Source organism: Antrostomus carolinensis, unplaced genomic scaffold (assembly GCF_000700745.2).
Source record: "Antrostomus carolinensis isolate BGI_N321 unplaced genomic scaffold, ASM70074v2 scaffold6062, whole genome shotgun sequence".
Taxonomy (NCBI): Eukaryota; Metazoa; Chordata; class Aves; order Caprimulgiformes; family Caprimulgidae; genus Antrostomus; species Antrostomus carolinensis.
In genome coordinates, this window is record NW_010297460.1 from 81269 (window position 1) to 100172 (window position 18904).

Genomic DNA, 18904 nt, shown 5'->3' on the forward strand with positions numbered 1-18904 from the left:
GAGGGGGCAGCCACAGCTTCTCTGAGCAACCTGTGCCAGTGTCTCACCACCCTAACAGGAAACAATTTCTTCCTCGTATCTCATCTCAATCTCCCTTCTTCCAGTTTAAAGCCATTACCCCTTGTCCTGTCGCTCCCTGTCCTTGTCAAAAGTCTCTCCCCAGCCTTCCTGGAGCCCCTTCAGGTACTGGAAGGCCACTATAAGATCTCCCCTAAGCCTTCTTTTATCCAGGCTGAACAGCCCCAACTCTCTCAGCACGTCCTCACAGGAGAGGTGCTCCAGCCCTCGGATCATCCTTATGGCCTCCTCTGGGCATGCTCCAGCAGACACACGTCCTTCTTGTGTTGGGGGCACCAGAATTGGATGCAACACTGCAGGTGGGGTTTCACCAGAGCGGAGTAGAGGGGCAGATTCCCCTCCCTTAGCCTACTGGACACACTTCTGATGCAGCCCAGGATATGGTTGGCCTTCTGGGCTGCAAGCACACATTGCTGGCTCATGTTGAGCTTCTCATCCACCAGCACCCCTAAGTTCTTCTCTTCAAGGCTGCTCGCAATCCATTCTCCACCCAGCTTGTTTTCGTGCTTGGGGTTGTCCTGACCCCAAGGCGCAGTACCTTGCACTTGGCCTTGTTGAACTTCATAAGGTTTGTACAGGCCCACCTCTCAAAGTCCCTCTGGATGGTATGCCTTTCCTCCAGCGTGTTGACCGAACCACACAGCTTGGTGTTGGTGGCAAACTTGCTGAGGGTGCACTTGATCCCCCTGTCCATGTTGCCAACAAACATGTTAAACAGCGCTGGTCCCAGTACCAACTCCTGAGGGACGCCACTCGTCACTGGTCTCCTCTTGAGCATCAAGTTGTTGACCACAACTCTTTGAGTGTGACCATCCAGCTAATTCCTTATCCACCAAACGGTCCATCTGTCCAGCCCGTGTCTCTCCAACGTAGAGACAAGGATGTCATGCAGGACAATGCCAAATGCCTTGCACAAGTCCAGGCAGGTGACATCATCTGCTCTTCTCTTATCCACCAATGCTGTAACCCTATCATAGAAGGCCACCAAACTGATCAGGCACAATTAGCCCTTGGCGAAGCCGTGGCAATCAGCCATAACACTGATTTAATATTTTTAAGTACAAACAGCTACAGAATAACAAAGAATTAGAAATCTGGCAATATGTAAAAGAAACTCAAGTCTTAGAACTGAAATTGTTAGTTATGACTCTAAAGTAAAGAAAACTAACTTAAACCTGCCTACAGTGCTATACCCAATAGACTGGAAAGAGCAAGATGAACAAACTACTGATTCATTTCACCCAAAAGAAGAGTAGTACAGAACTACTTTGCAACAAAAGAACAAAGCAGTAAAAGGGATGGTTGATTGCCCTTAAGGATGACAGATGCTATATCTTTGACAAAGTGCTATTGTAAGCAAAGGAGATCAAGAGCGGAAAAGAGAAGTGACTGGGAGGGAGCAGTGAAGTGATTAAGCTAATATGAACTTCCATTAAGAAATCCACACAGTCCATCACCATTAGTTGTTCTGGGTACCAACTGGCCTTACACTGCAGGAGGCCTCTTTCTCTGCATAGGAAACTTAAATAATTGCTTTTCTGTTTGTCTTCAGAGTGGCTCTGATTAAATTTCAGTTCAATCTTTACTTCATGTAGTTGGACTTTGTGCCCCTCAGCTGCTCTAAATAGGCGCAAGCTCCCTTTCTAATCCTTTAATCCAGAAAGCTGAGGCCCTGGAAATTGCAGCTGCTGCAATTCTCAGTGGAAATTCAACCTAAGGATGCCATAAGCCACAGTGGATGGCTTAAAAGTGCAAACATTTGTAAATTAACTGCAGCAGAGGCAGCCTTGATAAAAGAAGGTGGAGATGCAATTTTTAGTCAGCTATGAATCATTTATCACTAAGGAACACGTTACCAGCATGAGAATTTTTCTGAAAACCTGCAGGTCGTCACAGAACAGAACTACATTCAAAGAACAGTTAAGGTTGCAAAGCCAAGCATTTAAAAGTTAGGAGACAGCTGAACAGACAGTGTTTCCCGTTCTACTGTCTGGTGCCACAACTGATTCAAGCAACAAGAAAAACCTGGCTCAGCTCCTCCCAACCTGGGGACGTGGGATCACGCCTGCTCAGCACACACAGCTCTAGAGAAGGTACCAGATGAACTCTAAATACTCCATATGGAGAAAGTAGATGTGAATATTTTTCAAAGGCTTGGAAAAATATGGATGGTTTTCTCCTCAAGCAGTACTGAAGCAAATAATACCCATAGTGTTACATATCCAAAACAAGATGGTTCTTGAGTTTCTTAACTGTACACTTAGAAAAAACAAACTTTAATCTGGGTAGACTCACATTCCACCTCTAGCTTCACTTAGAAATGGGTGAAGCATTTTTGTCAAAGCTGTTTAAAAAAAAAACAAAAAACCCCCCAACAAAACAGCTTCAGGCAGACAGAAAATTCCAGTTGACAGAGTTTAAGTTTGGCAGCTACAAGAAACTGAAAACACAAACACTTAATGGAAAGTGTTGAGCAACCTTAACTGCAAGTGCTACTAGTTTCTTGTATAATAAAATTAAACAAAATTACTTCCTAGAACAGTAGTGATTATCAAACTAAAGCTAAAATTCTCAAACTTGCACAATTCAAGTGTGTGCAAAGACAATAGAAATAATTTGAAACAGACCAACAAGTACAACTAGCCCAACTAATACATACATTTAGGTAACTCATGTTGTTACAATCAAAACGCCTCTTCAAATTGAATGCAGTTGATGAATCTGTCATGTCAAAGGAGTATCCTAATTTGCTATCTTACAACAGGCTCTCCTTTCATACTCAGGAATTCACAGCTGGAACAAATATTTTCCTTTTTGCATTCAAACTTCCCTGAAATTTCAAATTTCATTTCAGCTATTATTTATAATTCTGGAAAGATTTAGGTCATCTCTCAGAAGACACATTCACGAATTAAAGACTAATCAACTAAATACATCAAATCCATGTGTGAAAATTAAAAACACATTAGACCTTTCCATTGGTGCTTTTACTGAAAATTAAAGTGGCATTTTCTCACCTGAGGTTGTCTTTTCTGGATTATTACAGTCACAGAGTCACCCGAATGAAGCACACCGGCCTCTCAGGTAGGAAATTCAGGTACTTGTTTACCTCTGATGACTTTTTTAACCTGACAAGGTAGCTGTGAAAACACAGCTCAGGGGTGGTAACACCTTCTGCTACAACTGATACTGCTGTAGGTATGTGCCCAGAACCCAAAAAGTCCCTTTTGAATAACAGTTTTTACATAGAGAAATTGACAAGCTCCTAATGTTATTAAACCTTTAGTTTATTCACTTTAGTCTTCCTATAAGATCTCAACTCTCCTCTTACAGATTAAAAACAAGAAAATGGGAGAGAGAAAACCTTTATTAGATTAAATCTAGTCCAATATCCATCTATGCAAAATTAGCTGGCAAAACCACTGTCAACAACTTCACCCTCTCCCTTCAAGTTGTATCAAGCCCAGAGCAGTTTCCACACATATATATGTACGTGTGTAGGTACATAACACATGAATGCTGACAGTCAAAAGAGATTCAAAGCAGCAAAAAAAGACACTCCTCATTTTTTATGTTCTTATGAATTATACCACAAACAATACAAATCCAGACTACTCTGCATCTTTCTTTCTCCTAGACTTTTGTCTATGTACCTGTTAATTTTCAACCTATGACAGATGCCTGAAATTGCACACACAGGTAGCTGTAGTTTTAGTCACTCTGTAGGTGCTAGGAAACTGTGCTGATTGTAAGACTTACTCAGCCCATGCTCCATGACTGAGACTGAGCTACTACACCCTACATTTGGGCTGCATTCATCACCATTTCTCTCTTATTTTTGTCCATATAGGCCAAAAAATGCTACAGTGTGATCTAGAATCAAAGACCAGCTATGTTTTCACCTAGATTTCCAAAATGAGATGGTATTTTACCTGGCTGCTACAGGACAGTCTAGCTCTCAGTGGAACTTCAGGATTCATAGATTCATAGACTCACAGACTCATTTGGGTTGGAAGGGACCTTAAAGCTCATCTAGTTCCAACCCCCCTCCCATCAGCAGGGACACTTTCCACTAGACCAGGCTGCTCAAAGCCTCATCCAACCTGGCCTTGAACTCTTCCAGGAAGGGGGCAGCCACAACTTGTCTGGACAAAGATTAAATCACAGAATTGCCTAGACTGGAGAAGACTTTTAAGATCATCGAGTCCAATCATTAACCTAACACTGACAAGTCCCCGACTAAACCATGTCCCTAAGTACTATGTTTGTACTATTCTTAAATACCTCCAGGGATGGTGACTCCACCACTGCCCTGGGCAGCCTGTTCCAATGCCTGAGAACCCTTTTGGTAAATAAATTCTCTCTAATATCCAATATAAACCTCCCTTGGTGCAATTTAAGGCCATTTCCTTTTGTCCTGTCACTTGTTACTTAGTTGAAGAGACTGACCCCCACCTCTCTACACCCTCCTTTCAGGTAGCAGTAGAGACTAATGAACCAATCAGGAAGATACATTGAATGTCCACTGGACAAAACTATAGAGCCTCTGCCCATAATGTCAAACTGGAAATGTTTCTCATATGACCACCAGAAAGTACATCTCCACACATAAATCAGAATATGAAGTCTCATATACTGAAGACAGAATGAAAAGAGATGGACTATTATATGTCACCTGAAAATTATTAGAGGTCTAAAGAACATTGATACAAACAGCTTCATGCACAGCCTCCAACAAATAAGTGATACAGAAGGAATAAACTAAAACCAAGTAACTGTAATAAGGCTGTGACAAGTTTGTAATTGGACTTTGACAGGCTTCCCTTTAACAGGAAATGAGTAAGTCAAGAACAGTTCAAAAATACAGTTTAGATTATATAGAGATCTTAGTACAAAAATCAATTACTAAAGAAATAATGAGATTCCACAGGAGCTCAAACTTTAAAAACTCACAGAACATGTGTCAAAGGAAACCTTTTCAGTCCCCAATCATTCTAAAGTAGCTGTCTTCAAACCCAACAATTTAAACTCTCAAGAGTGTCAGGCAGTAACCTAAGACATGCTGGACTCTCTTAATACAGATTAATTTCCTGAATTTACAGCCAGGAAAATAAATGTTAAAGCTGTTGCAGGACAGATTTCAAATTCCAGATACTGACGCACTTCCCATCAAGATCATGCTCTAAAAGTACAGTTTTGTGGTACAGCAAAATAAAGTATTCATCTCTTTCCACAGCAATGTATGCAAGCACTTTCAAAACCCAGTTACACCATATCCAAATCCTATCTTTAGGAATTATTTATAGACGCTCCCTTTCAAATACGTAATTCATATACATGTTTAACCTTCCAGTTACACTAGAATCTTTTAACACGCTAAACAAAACTTTTATTTGTTTAGCTTTTGCAGCATCTTGCTCAACAGACCAGTAAAACGCCTTAACCTTGTAGACTTACAAAAGCATGCTCCCTGTAATGCACAGCTCTGCTGTATTCCATTAAAACAAAGTTTTAACAGATTAACTTGCTCTTGGCTTCTAATGAATAGCCAAATTTGAATGCAGCCTTTTCTTGGAACACAGTTAATTATATTTGTACATAGATGTAAAGCAAAAGGGCAAGGGGAATTCCCCAACAGAGATTACATAGATTATTTTATATTCAAAACACATGTGTGTTCCTAAATACAGAACAAGACAGAATATTTTGGAGAGAAAAATTAAGGACATCCACCAAGATAGCAAAGAAAATTAAACAGCAGAGAATCACCTCCACCTCTTCATCTGCAACTGATAGATACATGCCTACTGCTGCAAGGCTAAAAATTATGCTGTATTTTCATTTGTTCATAATATACTCAACTGAAAGCAGATTTGAAATAAAAAATCCCACCACAATAATGAGGGGATAGTTAATCCCCCAACTAACCATCACACAGATGACATATCTCCAGTTCTGTAATTGACATTGCAACCATAATCAAAAAAGAAACCTATTTGCTAAATGAAATAAATGTGCAAAGATGAAGGCAGGTTGGGAACTTCTTCTACAACTATTCTTACAAGAAATAAAATTATTTTAATCTTGCACCATTTCTATAGCAGCTAATGAAAATCTTTTCCTTACGCCAAAGGAGAAAAAAATAAAAATCACTGTATAGGGTTAGTGTGGCAAGGTTTTAGTACTGGGGGTGTCTCCAGGGGTGGATTCTCCTGTGTCCAACAGAGCCAGTTCTGGCCAGCTCCAAGACAGACCTGCCACTGGCCAAGGCCGAGCCCATCAGCAACGGTGGCAGCACCTCTGTGATAACACAGTTAAGAAGGGGAAAAAAAAAAAACCTGGGCAAGAGAGAAATGAAGCCAGAAAGAGGAGTGAGAATATGTGAGAGCAACAACTCTGCAGACACCAAGGTCAACGAAGGAGGGGGAGGAGGTGCTCTGGGCACGGGAGCAGAGATTCCCCTGCAGCTCATGGTGAAGACCATGGTGAGGCAGGCTGACCCCCTGCAGCCTCTTGAGGACCCCACGCCAGAGCAGGTGGATGCCTGAAGGAGGCTGTGACCCCATGGGAAGCCCACGCTGGAGCAGGTTCCTGGCAGGACCTGTGTCCCTGTGGAGATAGGAGCCCAGGCTGGAGCAGGTTTGCTGGCAGGACTTGTGACCCCATGGGACACCCGCGCTGGAGCAGTGTGTTCCTGAAGGACTGCACCCCATGGAAAGGACCCACACTGGAGCAGTTTGTGAACAACTGTAGCCCATGGGAAGGACCCACATTGGAGAAGTTCATGGAGGACTGTCCCCCATGGGATGGACCCCACAGTGGAGCAGGGGAATAAAGTGAGGAGTCCTCCCCTTGAGTAGGAAGGAGCGACAGAAACAACGTGTTTTGAACTGACTGCAAACCCCATTCCCCATCCCCTTGTGCTGCGACCAGGAGGAGGTAAGAGAAAATCATGAGTGACGTTGAGGCTGGGAAGAAGGGAGGGGTGGGGGGAAGGTGTTTTAAGATTTGGGTGTATTTCTCATTACCCTTCTCTGATTTGATTGGTAAAAAATGAAACTAGTTTCCCCAAATCAAGTGTCTTTTGCCCATGACAGTAACTGGTGAATGATCTCTCCCTGTCCTTATCTCAACCCACAAGTCTTTCATTACATTTTCTCTCCCCTGTCTAGCTGAGGAGGGGAGTGATAGAGCAGCTTTGGTGGGCACCTGGCCTCCAGCCAGCGTCAACCCACCACAATCACCCAAGAATATAAGCATTGGAAACTATTACCCATAAGTCCAAATTGAAGGTAATTACCTGAAAAGTTTTGTGAAATACTTTTTGGAAAATACAGGCCTACTTGACACAATTCCCTTCCTTTCCTTTTAGGTTATGGGTGTTTTGCCAGGACTTAACATTACATTTCACAATTTGATTTTTCATAGCTCTTGGCATTGCTAGTTTCTTAGCGTTGTCTATACCTTGAAGGGATATTATTAGATGTAATTTAAGAGGCTACTTCTGCTAAACAAGGCATCAAATAAAGAAAGAATGTAAGGGTAGGGGCAAGAAAATGTTAAAGGATTACACTAGCAGCTTCAGCTGGCAAAGACAGGAATTTTCCAACAGTAGCATCTTTTCTTATAACTAAACTATCAACTTGTTAATTTATGCTATAATTATATTTTTATCTGAAATATTCGTCTGCAATATTTCTTAAATACTTTGAAAGACCACTTCATTCTTCAGTATTATTCACCTCACCTTGCAATCTGCAGGGGTTTTAATCTTACTGAGGTGGACATAAAGACAAAAAGAAAGGGCTTCTTGCTTAATTTTAACACTGGAAGTCCTAATAACAGACATTCAAATAGTGATTTATTTATCAATCTCTGCAGCACCTTTGAAAGTCTGCATTCAAGAGAGCCACTGTAACTATATATTAGAGCTCACACTGCCAGGACAGTATCCTTCAGCTGACATCCTGATTATTCTCAGTATTCGCATTCTGATGTGTGGGGATATGCAGAAGTGAGAGCACCTTCTCCACCAAGTCCTCTGGATAAGGACTAATCCATATGAAAGAAACAAATGACAAGGAAATTGGTAAATTAAACACACAGATATTAACGAGCAGGCGGTAACAGAGAATGACACAGACCAGAACTCTTCAGCTACTGATTGATGGGTCATTAAAGGAACTACTCAGCCACAACCTTTATCACTGGGGGAAGGGGGAAACAACTGTCATGAACATTATGAAGTATTTGAGGGGACTTGCAGGACTGTGCAAAATGTATTTATGGGACAGCAGAAAGCGCCTGTGGCTTTAGATAAAACTTACTATGGGCTATTCAGGGCCAAAGGGAGGGAAAGGGAAGGATCGAGGGGATTGGGGAGGAACGAGCAAGGGAAAAACAGAGAGGAGGTGGGTTAAAAGGGCCTAGTTGCATGTAAACAGGCTGCTGATGAACACTCTGTCTGAGCCCTGCACCCTACCAGTTCAGTCTGCCTTATCTTGTTATTAATTCCTTTTGGTTTTATGTGTAATCCCATTCACTATCCTACGTGTAAGTGCTGCAAGGTGGAAACATCATCAGCTAGAGAAGAGGCCACGGGTTGCAGAGCATGCAGGTTTAGGTGCCAGCACCCGGAGAGACTGGCATGCAAGAGAGGTGTGGGTGCCAGTAACTGGAGGCACTGGGATGGACGTTGCAAGGTCAGGGTGCCAGCAACTGGAGAAAGCGGTTGCAGGTCACAGGGACTGGTAGGTCTGGGTGGCAGGGTATGGATAAGAGACAGTGGGTCACAGGGCCCTAGGTCTGTGTGTCAGCAACTGGAAAGAGCCGCGTGTGTTTGTTCTTCCCAGTGAATTTAATCTTGAGTGCATGTGCGTATGTGGAATTCATTAACAAACTTCAAGCTGGATGAGCTGGTGAGTAGGAGAAGACCTGCATCTGAAAAGACCCAAGTTCTGAGCTGACAGCTGCATAAGGGGTCTGGGGTTCAAGCACTGCAAATGGGAACAACAGCAGCCACATCCATCGGACTGGGATGGGGAGACCTGTACCTGGCTGGGCTTCAATAGCTGGGAAGGAGCAATCCCCCTCCCTTGGGTTCTGCTGGATGCAGTGGCCTTAACATCTTTAACAAAGTGCATTACAAACATTTAGATCAAATTTATTTTCAAATTTCCTTTAAATACTGACAAATAAATATAGATAGATGGTGCTATGTATTCGATACAATGTCATATCACAAATGAAAATAGATAGAGCGTATTACTTATAGTTTGTCTATTACCTGCAAGAGTTTAAATAAATGAAGCAGTTCAGTTAATTGCCCGAGAGTGTTAGTCTAAAACCAGCTGTACAGGCAGGTGTAAAACTTCAGGAATACTCACCCAATACTTGTACTGATTTAATGACAGTAATTCAGAATTGGTTATATTGCTTTTCCTACATGTGAAAATTGCACCATTTTAGCAGAAGCATATATCTAATAAAATTAAATAAAATCCACGGAAGCCTTCACTAAATAGCATTTTAAAATTAAAAGTGCTTGGTTTGGTTTAATTTAAGCATTTACTGTTGAAAATGAAAGACCATCTGAAGAAACTGAAATACGCACATCCACAAAGGCATTTACTTTAGTTTATTTAAAGGCCAGTCTACAGCACAAACAACGGGGAAAGAGAGGATATAAATTTCTCCCATTCAGCCACCTTGGTTGTGCCTCTGCTTACTCTGTAGTAACAGATGCAGGGAACTGCAAGAAAGTGAGAACATCACCTAAAGGTGCCAAAGACAGTGTGTGCGTAACAAGGTAGGCTAAATACCCGTGTGAATCCTCTTATTTGGGTTCAGAGGACACTAATCATTTTGTACATGAAAGACAGCATTTAAATTTAGTGTATTAAATACACATACATGGATTCACTGCAGCCTGAATGTTCAGCACATGAGCATTCAGCAATGGTAATTTCAGTATCTGCTATTACATTCCTAATAGCAGTGCTCAGCTCGTGTGACGTAAATTCACATACAATTTGTTAATGGGCTCACACATCACTAATGTGTAATAAACATGGAAGGCTAAGATAGATTAGATATCTCTGGTTAATTTTCTTGCATATGGAAGCCATATAACGTCTAAAACCCAATTTTAGTTAAACTAACACAACTTTCTTACATAACCAACCTTGGTAACTCCATAGGTAACTCAACTGCAGGAAGTGAAAGGGGAAGGCAGAGCGATCATAATTCTCCCTCAATAACATTATTATTTGCAAGAGATGTTGGAACCAGATGAAATGCAATAATTTGTTCATGGTATTGAAAAGTAGAAAGGAAGAATACCCAGTTTACAGCAGTGTGCAAACATGAATGGCATGTCCTGACTTGGCAATAACATACAGATTGGCATGTTCTTCGTTACTGCTGTTCTAGTTGGTATTCTCATCTAACCTATTTGCAAATGCAAACTAGAATTAAAGTTTCTCAACACATTTTCATTTAAAAAAAAAAAAAATTCTTCAAATTAATTTCTATAATTCTGCAATCTCTTGCTTTTAATCAAAATTCTAGTCATTACATCTGTTTAGCAGGTTTCTCCAGAAAGCACTGTTGCTGTTTCTGAAAATAATCTAAATTCAAAGTTCTGACACTTAAATCAAACCAAACACTCACCAAGTAAAATGAAAAGCTAACAAAGTTAACTGTGGGTTAATGTGAGAGGTTAGAATAAGCTTCTTGCCAGCTATTTTCCTTTCAGTCTTACAGAAACTGAAACCCTAAGGCAGAAGTACTGTCAATCACTTGTTCCTACTGGACCATCACCTTAGTACATAAGTAAAAATTGAATCTGTCAACATTCCTGTGGGCATTATGGCTCTGCCTTCTAGCAAAGGCCCCAGTGAGCTGACAAATCCTGAGCTGAACCCATTAAAAAGCTGTCTGTCAAGCCACTCATGCTGTAATAATACCTCCTTATTACAAGCTTAAACACAAAAATTTAGCCTACAGCTGACATCATTTTCTTCCTCCTGGGTATAAGGAACCCCCTTCCTGCCATACAGCAGTAAGGCCTCACTCATGGACAGCTGTATTACGAAGCATTTCCACTGGAACACATGGAGATTTAGCAGTCACCAGTTTTTAGGACAGGGTTTTATGGTACTCAAATGGAAATACACCACGGTAGTCCCTGTGCAGCCCTGTCTGCTGCGGCACCTGACACTGGCTGCTGCTGCTTCACAAGGCAGGCATGAAAAGGAAGAAGGTAATCTATCACCAGAGCCCTTCTTCAAGTGTTATGTAAAATGCATTAAATGCACAAGGAAATTTATATTCATAAAAATGTAAACATTACAAAGACATGGTTATAGATAACATTTATGTCACACTAGATGACTCTGCTCATCTCTCCCAACTTGTTAAGAACGTGGTCACAGCCTTCTTGATGAAACCATAATTACTAACTGACTGGTAAGTTACTTTACTGATTTTACCTTTTTAGGTATTTTTAACAGAATCATTGACTGGTTTGAATCGAAGTGCATGTCTTTGTAAGCACTAGCAGAAGCAGCAGAACAATAAGCGCAAAAGAGGATCTGTATGCCACAGGGCACTGTCCCCAGAACACCATTCCCCAGTAGTGAAATTGCAGAACATGCTGTTTATATTGAGATCAAAAGGCTTGCACTCTGATAAATCAACCATAGGGAGAGTGACTCAGCAGACCCTGGAACCTAACATCACAGCACTTCAGGACATGGTTTAGTGGGCATGGTGGTGTTGGGTTGATGGTTGGTCTTGATGATCTTGGAGGTCTTTTCCAACCTTAACGATTCTATGATTCTATTATCAGCAGGATGGTGACAAGGTTGCAGCATATTACATACACCATTCCCCTTATCCTAACCCAAGAAGAGAATAGACTATGAACATATATTTTAAGCATGCACTCAAATGAGGAAAAACAGACAAGACAGCAATGTAGCCTAAGATCTATGGAGGCTAAAGACAGAAACATTTTGAGGCACAGAAAGAACCCATAACAATTTTGATCCTTAAAAGGCCTGAAAGATCTGTCCAAAAACTAGCTGCTCATCATCATTCAGGAGCCCTAGATATGTGAAGAGGACTGGATAGCAGTGTCCCTTTTTCTGTGAGTCCAGACAACTTGGACATATCTTGGTACCTGTGAGTGTGAGTGAATTAAACTTAGATGAAAATGAGTAGGTAAAAATCAGCTGACTGAATGACTCTGTAAACAAATAAATATCACCTTCCCCTTCCATAAGACCTAGCACTGAATTTTATTATTCTAACTTCCTAACACCAGGAGCTGAGGTATAAGCTTCATATTTGTGAATTATATCCAGTCCATATAAAGTTCTGATGGACAACATGACATTTAAATTCTGCAAAATCTCAGATTCAAAAAAAGAAAGGCAGTACATTGTTAGACCTTACATATGCTAAGAAGTAACCAATAAGGCAGCATAAATCACTGCACACATCTCCGGAGCAAAGAGGAAAAAGAAAGAAAAGATTTATAAATGGGGTATTTCAAAGGCATGTTAGATCCTCACACTTACCATTTAAGACTTGGGATTGTAAGTAAAATAAAATAGATATAATCTTTGTAGGGTTTTTTGGTTCAAAATACAAAATGAGGATGTGCCTAGGCTCCTTGTGCAAATATGATACCTCTGAGAAGGTATCAAAAGACTGTGTCAAGTACCAAGGTAGAAGGTGTACCAAGGCAGAAGGTATCAATAATTTTGCACAAAATTCTTTTGTTGCAAGTAGAGATATGTTCAGCTTATGCTTCTTTAGGGCAACACCAAAGCCACAGAAAATGTTTGAGATTTCTCTTTTCTTCCACAAATCTGTCTTGCAATAGGAATTGTCTTTAAGTATTCAAGTTTATCTATCAGCCTGTTAGAACAAAATCAAATAGAAAAACAACACAGAACTGTACCTCTTCTACTCAAATAATATATTTTTTCCTTTTAAAAAAATAAATTAAAAGGTAAAGACAAAACATCAGAGCCAAGAAAACTTGACCTAAATGGATTATTCCATTATGTATTTTGTTTAATAGTCTATGGATAATCAACTGGTAGCAATGATACCAATTAGTCTGACTGCTATGTGCACATCACTGATATTCTAATTACTTTGAATAAAAGTACCACTAGAATGACAGGTATAGCAAAAGAAAATAAACCCACCACAAGAGTGATGCTATATTACAGCTAAATCCCATATTTCTTTAATAGTGTATTTACGTATGTATTTATGTGGATTTATTTTACCTATTTCACACCCCTCATGACTTAGTTGGAACACTATATAGATTAGCAGAAAACCTAACTACAACTGAGCCAAAAAAGTCTGAGGAGTGGAAAAAACAATGCTAAAAGGAAGGGGGGGGGGGGGGAAAGAAAACCCAGAAAGGTCAGAATCAAGAGTTATATGTAGCTAGACAAATAAAGAGTTCTGAAATGATTCTCAGAAACTATCTGGAGGAAGTACTTTATAAGATGCATCAAACTAAAGGTCACAGCAAAGATGAAAAGGGCAACTTTCCCAGAAACCAGAAGAAGGAAAGTTCTGCTTTGGTACTCTTTTTGTTGTCTCAGTCTTTCCAGTACTAAAGTATGTAACAAGCCAAACACAATGCTTTTTGAAATTACCTTCTGAGGAGGACATAAAAGGCTTGCCTGCTCTTAATACCTACAATGTGTAGGTCAAGTCAGTAAAAGCATCGTTGACTCTGACCTGAGTCCTCTAGAGAACTGAGATGTAGCGTGTGAAGGCATCACCCTTCCTTAACTGACTTCTGTCAAGCAGGATACAATCTCGTCAGGAGAATCAGAAGAAAAATTCCTGACTAAGCCTCAGCTGTTCCAGCTCATATATCCAGTGGTTCAGCGCACGTGTACCTCTACTGTAACTTCTTAAATTTCTGCAAACAGATTCACTCAAAAGTGATCTAGCAGGGATACAACAAAGACAGTTTCTCATCGTTCCATCCTGGCCTGTGGCAGGAAAAACAGAATTAGGGGTTCTTGCTTTCCTCTCCCCACAAAACTTTTCAAGATAGGTTTACAAATGCTTTTTGTGTTGGAGATATCTTAGAAACCATACCAGTACATCTGTATCTGCACTTGGAAGCTTATTCGCTCAAAAAAACCCTCAAAAAAATCAAAACCAACCCCAACCAGCACCAAATTCCAGGAAATAAGTTTGTAGCTAATAAGCAGCACAAAAAAAATTAAAGGCTTTATAAAGTTGTATTTCTTTTTATCCTAAGAACTTAAGTCTCAGCCTATAATCCTAAACTTTAGTCCCAAATGTATTATCTTTCAAAATTCATTTAAACAGTATGTTTGAGCTCCATCAAATTTCTGCAAAGTTAGTATTTTTGTGGTATGTTTATTCTCAGTGACCAGGATTGTTTTCTTCCCAGGAGTTGCTAATTCTGGGCTTTATTATCACAATTGACAAAAAACACCCAAAGAATCCTGGTCATATGCCACATTTTTAATAAAAGTAGCAGGAGTAATTGCTTAGGAACAGAAAAAAGCAATAGAAAAAACTATTTCAGAACAACAATGTAAAATTGTCTTTTGAATAAATAATAGGTGAATATTTGTATTTGCTCACTTTTTTTTTTAAATGTATTGTGAAACCTAAATTTGTCAGATGAATCTATCTCATCAATGCATGTGTCAGTCTCAGAAGGCATCACTATTGACTCAAAGATGTTAGACTCTTCAGAGAGAATTTTGGCCTTAATCACATTAGACAACTCTTTTCACAGTCACTGCAATGACAGCTGCATTAATTTCCCTCATATACCAGACTCAAAGTCAGAAGCAAATTCTCAGTTTGCAAGCCAGAACATGTTCTTCTGGATATTTACAGCCAACCACTGAAATCCCCGAAACCCTTCAATGATGTCACACAGGACAGAAATAAATCATCTTGCTTGTTTTTCCTAAATGAACTTGCATTCATAAAAGAAACAGGAACAGAAACCTTGAAGAAAACTAATTCTCTTTCATTACATGCTCTATAAAAGCACTAAAACACTCAACTTTTCTTGGAAGAACCACTTCAAGGAAAGGAATCATATTCATGTCTCTGTCTTCGTGTTTTATCTCTCCACTTACATTGTCAGCAACAAAAACAAATTTTTCTTTTCATTCCAAAGCTTTTTTTTTTTTATAAATGAGAGACACATTGATAACAGCAGGATCTCTAAGGAGGTTCATCATGCCATTTCACATGCCACTAAGTAGAACTGTGTTTGTAAATGTCAGTCCCTAACACCAGGTGAAGGAACTCAAATTTAACCACCCTAAACAAGCATTACTTCAAAGTTACCTTACAGTAACCCACTTACCAGATGGTTTGCAGGACAAAACCAGGAACAAAATAAAAATGAGAAAACTATTTTCAGCCTCATTCTTTATAACTGAAGATTTTATTGACTGATAACAGTAAGGACAGGCATCAGATTTGGTAGGAAGCTGCTTTCAGAAAGTACTATTAAAAAAAATTGAGCTGTGTGACTTCAGAGAGGGAAAATAGGTTTCAGGAGAACTCAAGACTAAGTAATCCCTCTACGCTGCACGTTTTCAGGCAATGCTGTTCATACCATAAAGAGTATTTTTTCTGAATCTCCAACTGGCCAAAAAAATAAGAAGTAGGGCTTTAAAGGAATGAATAAAATAAGAATACTTACGCTGACCCCACCGGCCCGTTCTTGGATTCAAATAATTTGGATAAAGTCCATTAGGACGATCCATTTTTTGAAGTAACTTCCGAATGTGCATGACCTAAATTAAATCAAGAATCAGGATCACCACTAACAATATATATCTGCTCTCTGCACATAGTTTAATTTTTTTTTTTACTAGTAAATTTTCTTAATCTGAATCCAGAGGGCTTTCTTGAGGGCTTCCCACAGATTAGTACATTCTTGCTTTTAAAGGACTACTCACATAAACATGTTTAAAAATTATGGTTTTTAAATGTATGCTGAAACAAATAAGAAAATTTGCGTTGTCATCAATTTGTACTTGAAAAAGTCACCTATTTGGTAACAGAAATACACATATGAAACAATTTACCTGCTATCAAGAACACAAATAGAATGCAATATAGAAAATACTTCCCCTTTAATGCAATTTATGATGAAACAGTATAAAAAGACACTTATATGATAAAAAACTGAATTTGAGACTCACCTTGTTGTAGTATACAGGGTCCCCTGTCAAATAGCTGAGGTGGACAAATTCCATGTGTAGAGTACCAAATTCAGCGAGGATGCTGCTGCCAGCAGAAGCCCAGCCCCAGTTTCGACCCACACCACTGAATTCCAACAAATATGCATAAAAAAGGGAGAAAATAACAAAAAAATAAGAATTACTGCACATAGCACTAGTAACGACCACAGCAAATTAAACAAGTAGCAGCAAAATATTAACCCACAATATTTAGAGGAATTGTGGTCTGATTGATTGATTAGTTGGTTCATTGGTTGGGTCTTCTTAATCTCATCAACAAAAAGTCCTGTGATTAAAACATATAATATCCTGATGTCACAGAAATGTAATGTCCTAACACTGGGTGCAATCTCAAATGTTTATTCACTGCTTGTTCCTAGGAACAAGAATCAAAAGCAATTATCAGACAAGAGGAGTTTACTTATGAAGGTGGCAGCATTCAAGTCAGTATTAGACATTTAGTATTAGTATTAGAGCAGGATGGGAGTGGGTGCTACCTGTGTCTACATAGGAAAATAGTACCTTTACTCTAGACAGAATAGTACCGGTTCCTCAGACTCACCAAGAATCAACAGAATTGATACACACACCTTTTGCACTCTAAGAGATACCATCTTGTTAACTTGTAACTGTTTACCTCTAGTTTAATCTAACTCAGGAGTTTTCACTACCCTCTAGGAATGGGTCTTTTAATTTCTGAAGGTAACTACACTTTCCTGGAGATGACTTCTACTGCTTCTCATAAAAAACAAACAAACAAACAAAAAAAAACCAGTTATCAGTAAGACTATAATCAATTAGAAATGTCTTCTTACTTATTTCTTGAACTATAAGTTAGAAAGAGGAAATGTAAAGAAAAAATGTTGGTTATAGAGCAGCATTTGTAGCTCTGACCTGAGAGAAAACACCTTTTAAAATACAGTAACCACTGTTTACAGATTGTAGAGAGAGAAAATCATAGCTTGTCTCAGGGTTTTTTTGGTACAGCTCTCATAAAAAGAGAAAATTAAGGGTTTTATTATAAATACAAACGCTAATAAAACACAAGTCGATAATTTTCCAAATATTTCTTTTGTCCTCTACTGCATGTCAGCCTCATGATAAGTGTTCTCATATGCACCTGCTACTGTCACTGTCCCCTGGCATGCCAGCCACTCTTATTTTCTGCTGTGACGCCGGCGGGTTCTGTACATAACCAAGTGACTGACACAGTAAATGCATGACCAACTGTTGCATGCAGGATGTTTCTGGCACTCCAATCCTTTCCCCTCCACTTACTGCAAATCCTCCTCCCTGGCCGTGCTCTGATGCCCAGCCTATGCAATTGGCCCCTGTGTTTTATTGATAAGTATCTGTGCTTATAGAGTAAGGGTTACCCTGCCCAGGTAACTACTGCTTGCAGCTTCTTAAACCTTGCCATCTATATTGTTCGAGCCAGTGAACCAGATGTCTGTGCTACCTACGGAGTACGGCCACTTGAGCCATTCAGACATGTTGGAACCACGGTGCAGGCTTGGGTTAAACAAAGCAAAAATAAAGAACTTATGCACAGAGGAATTTCAAGCTGTATGAAATTCCAGAAAAAAAATGAGTAAACCATAATGCTGTGCAGAAAGTACATAAGGAAATTCAACCCAACAATAGTAGCTGTACAGGGATCCAGTAAATGGCCTCGGAGGAGATAGTGAAGCACAGGCAAAGCAGAGAAAATCAGACAAGGGTGATGAAGTCCTTCATCAACAGAAGGGCAAACCACAGCTCCATGGTCTTCATCCAAGGAGTGACAGCAAAGTGAGGATTGTTTCCTGATCACAAAAAGGCACATAATGCTAATACTCTCAAAGTAGTCCTTCACAGACTAACAAAGCAGAACAAATATCTCTCCTAAAAGGAAAACAATTTAAAACAATTAAAAAACTCTCTGCTATTTAATCTCCCAAACTGCTTGAACATACATGCAATCTAGACATGCCTCCCAACTCAGCTACTGGTTAAGAATTTAACAAAAATTTAAAAAATGCCTTGTATCAAAAATGCTCTCTCAAAATCTGAGGGAAATCCCAGCATTGAATAAGCAATACAAGATAAATTAGACAAAGCAATTCTCTTCCACAAGACAATGCAGACCATCTAAGATCTGTGTTTGACTGAACAGACATCTAGAAGAGTCTCTCCAACTCCAATGACCACAGTGGATTTCAGCACACTAGCCTTTATACCTAAGTAAAATGAATTAATCTTTTCAGAGTCCCATCACTTTCTCACCCATCGTGAGCCTTCTGAAGGTAACATACAGCTCACACAGTCTATAAAACCCAGTCAGCTCAATCACGGTGTGCAAACAATTTTCTTTAATAACGAAAGAACCAATGATTAAGCTCTATGGCAACACATGACAGAATACACTGGGTATGTTCCAATGGCATGTTGAATTCTTATTGTAGAATTAAGGAAAAAAACATCGTGGTCACAATTCATTGCAGTTAATCAGGTATAATACTCTGAACACTATTAAATTATTCTAAAGTGCCAGGAAT

General features: G+C 39.6%; 1 protein-coding gene across 1 annotated transcript in view; it reads right to left on the reverse strand.

Moving 5' to 3' along the window:
- LOC104520431 (mannosyl-oligosaccharide 1,2-alpha-mannosidase IB) overlaps window positions 1–18904 on the reverse strand; it is a gene marked incomplete at its 5' end in the record, with an annotated part of 78348 nt that overhangs the window by 35830 nt on the left and 23614 nt on the right. The window contains 2 exons of the mRNA XM_010162120.2: window positions 15824–15917; window positions 16329–16452. Coding sequence (XP_010160422.2) covers window positions 15824–15917; window positions 16329–16452 — 218 coding nt within the window. The remainder of the gene's footprint in view (window positions 1–15823; window positions 15918–16328; window positions 16453–18904) is intronic.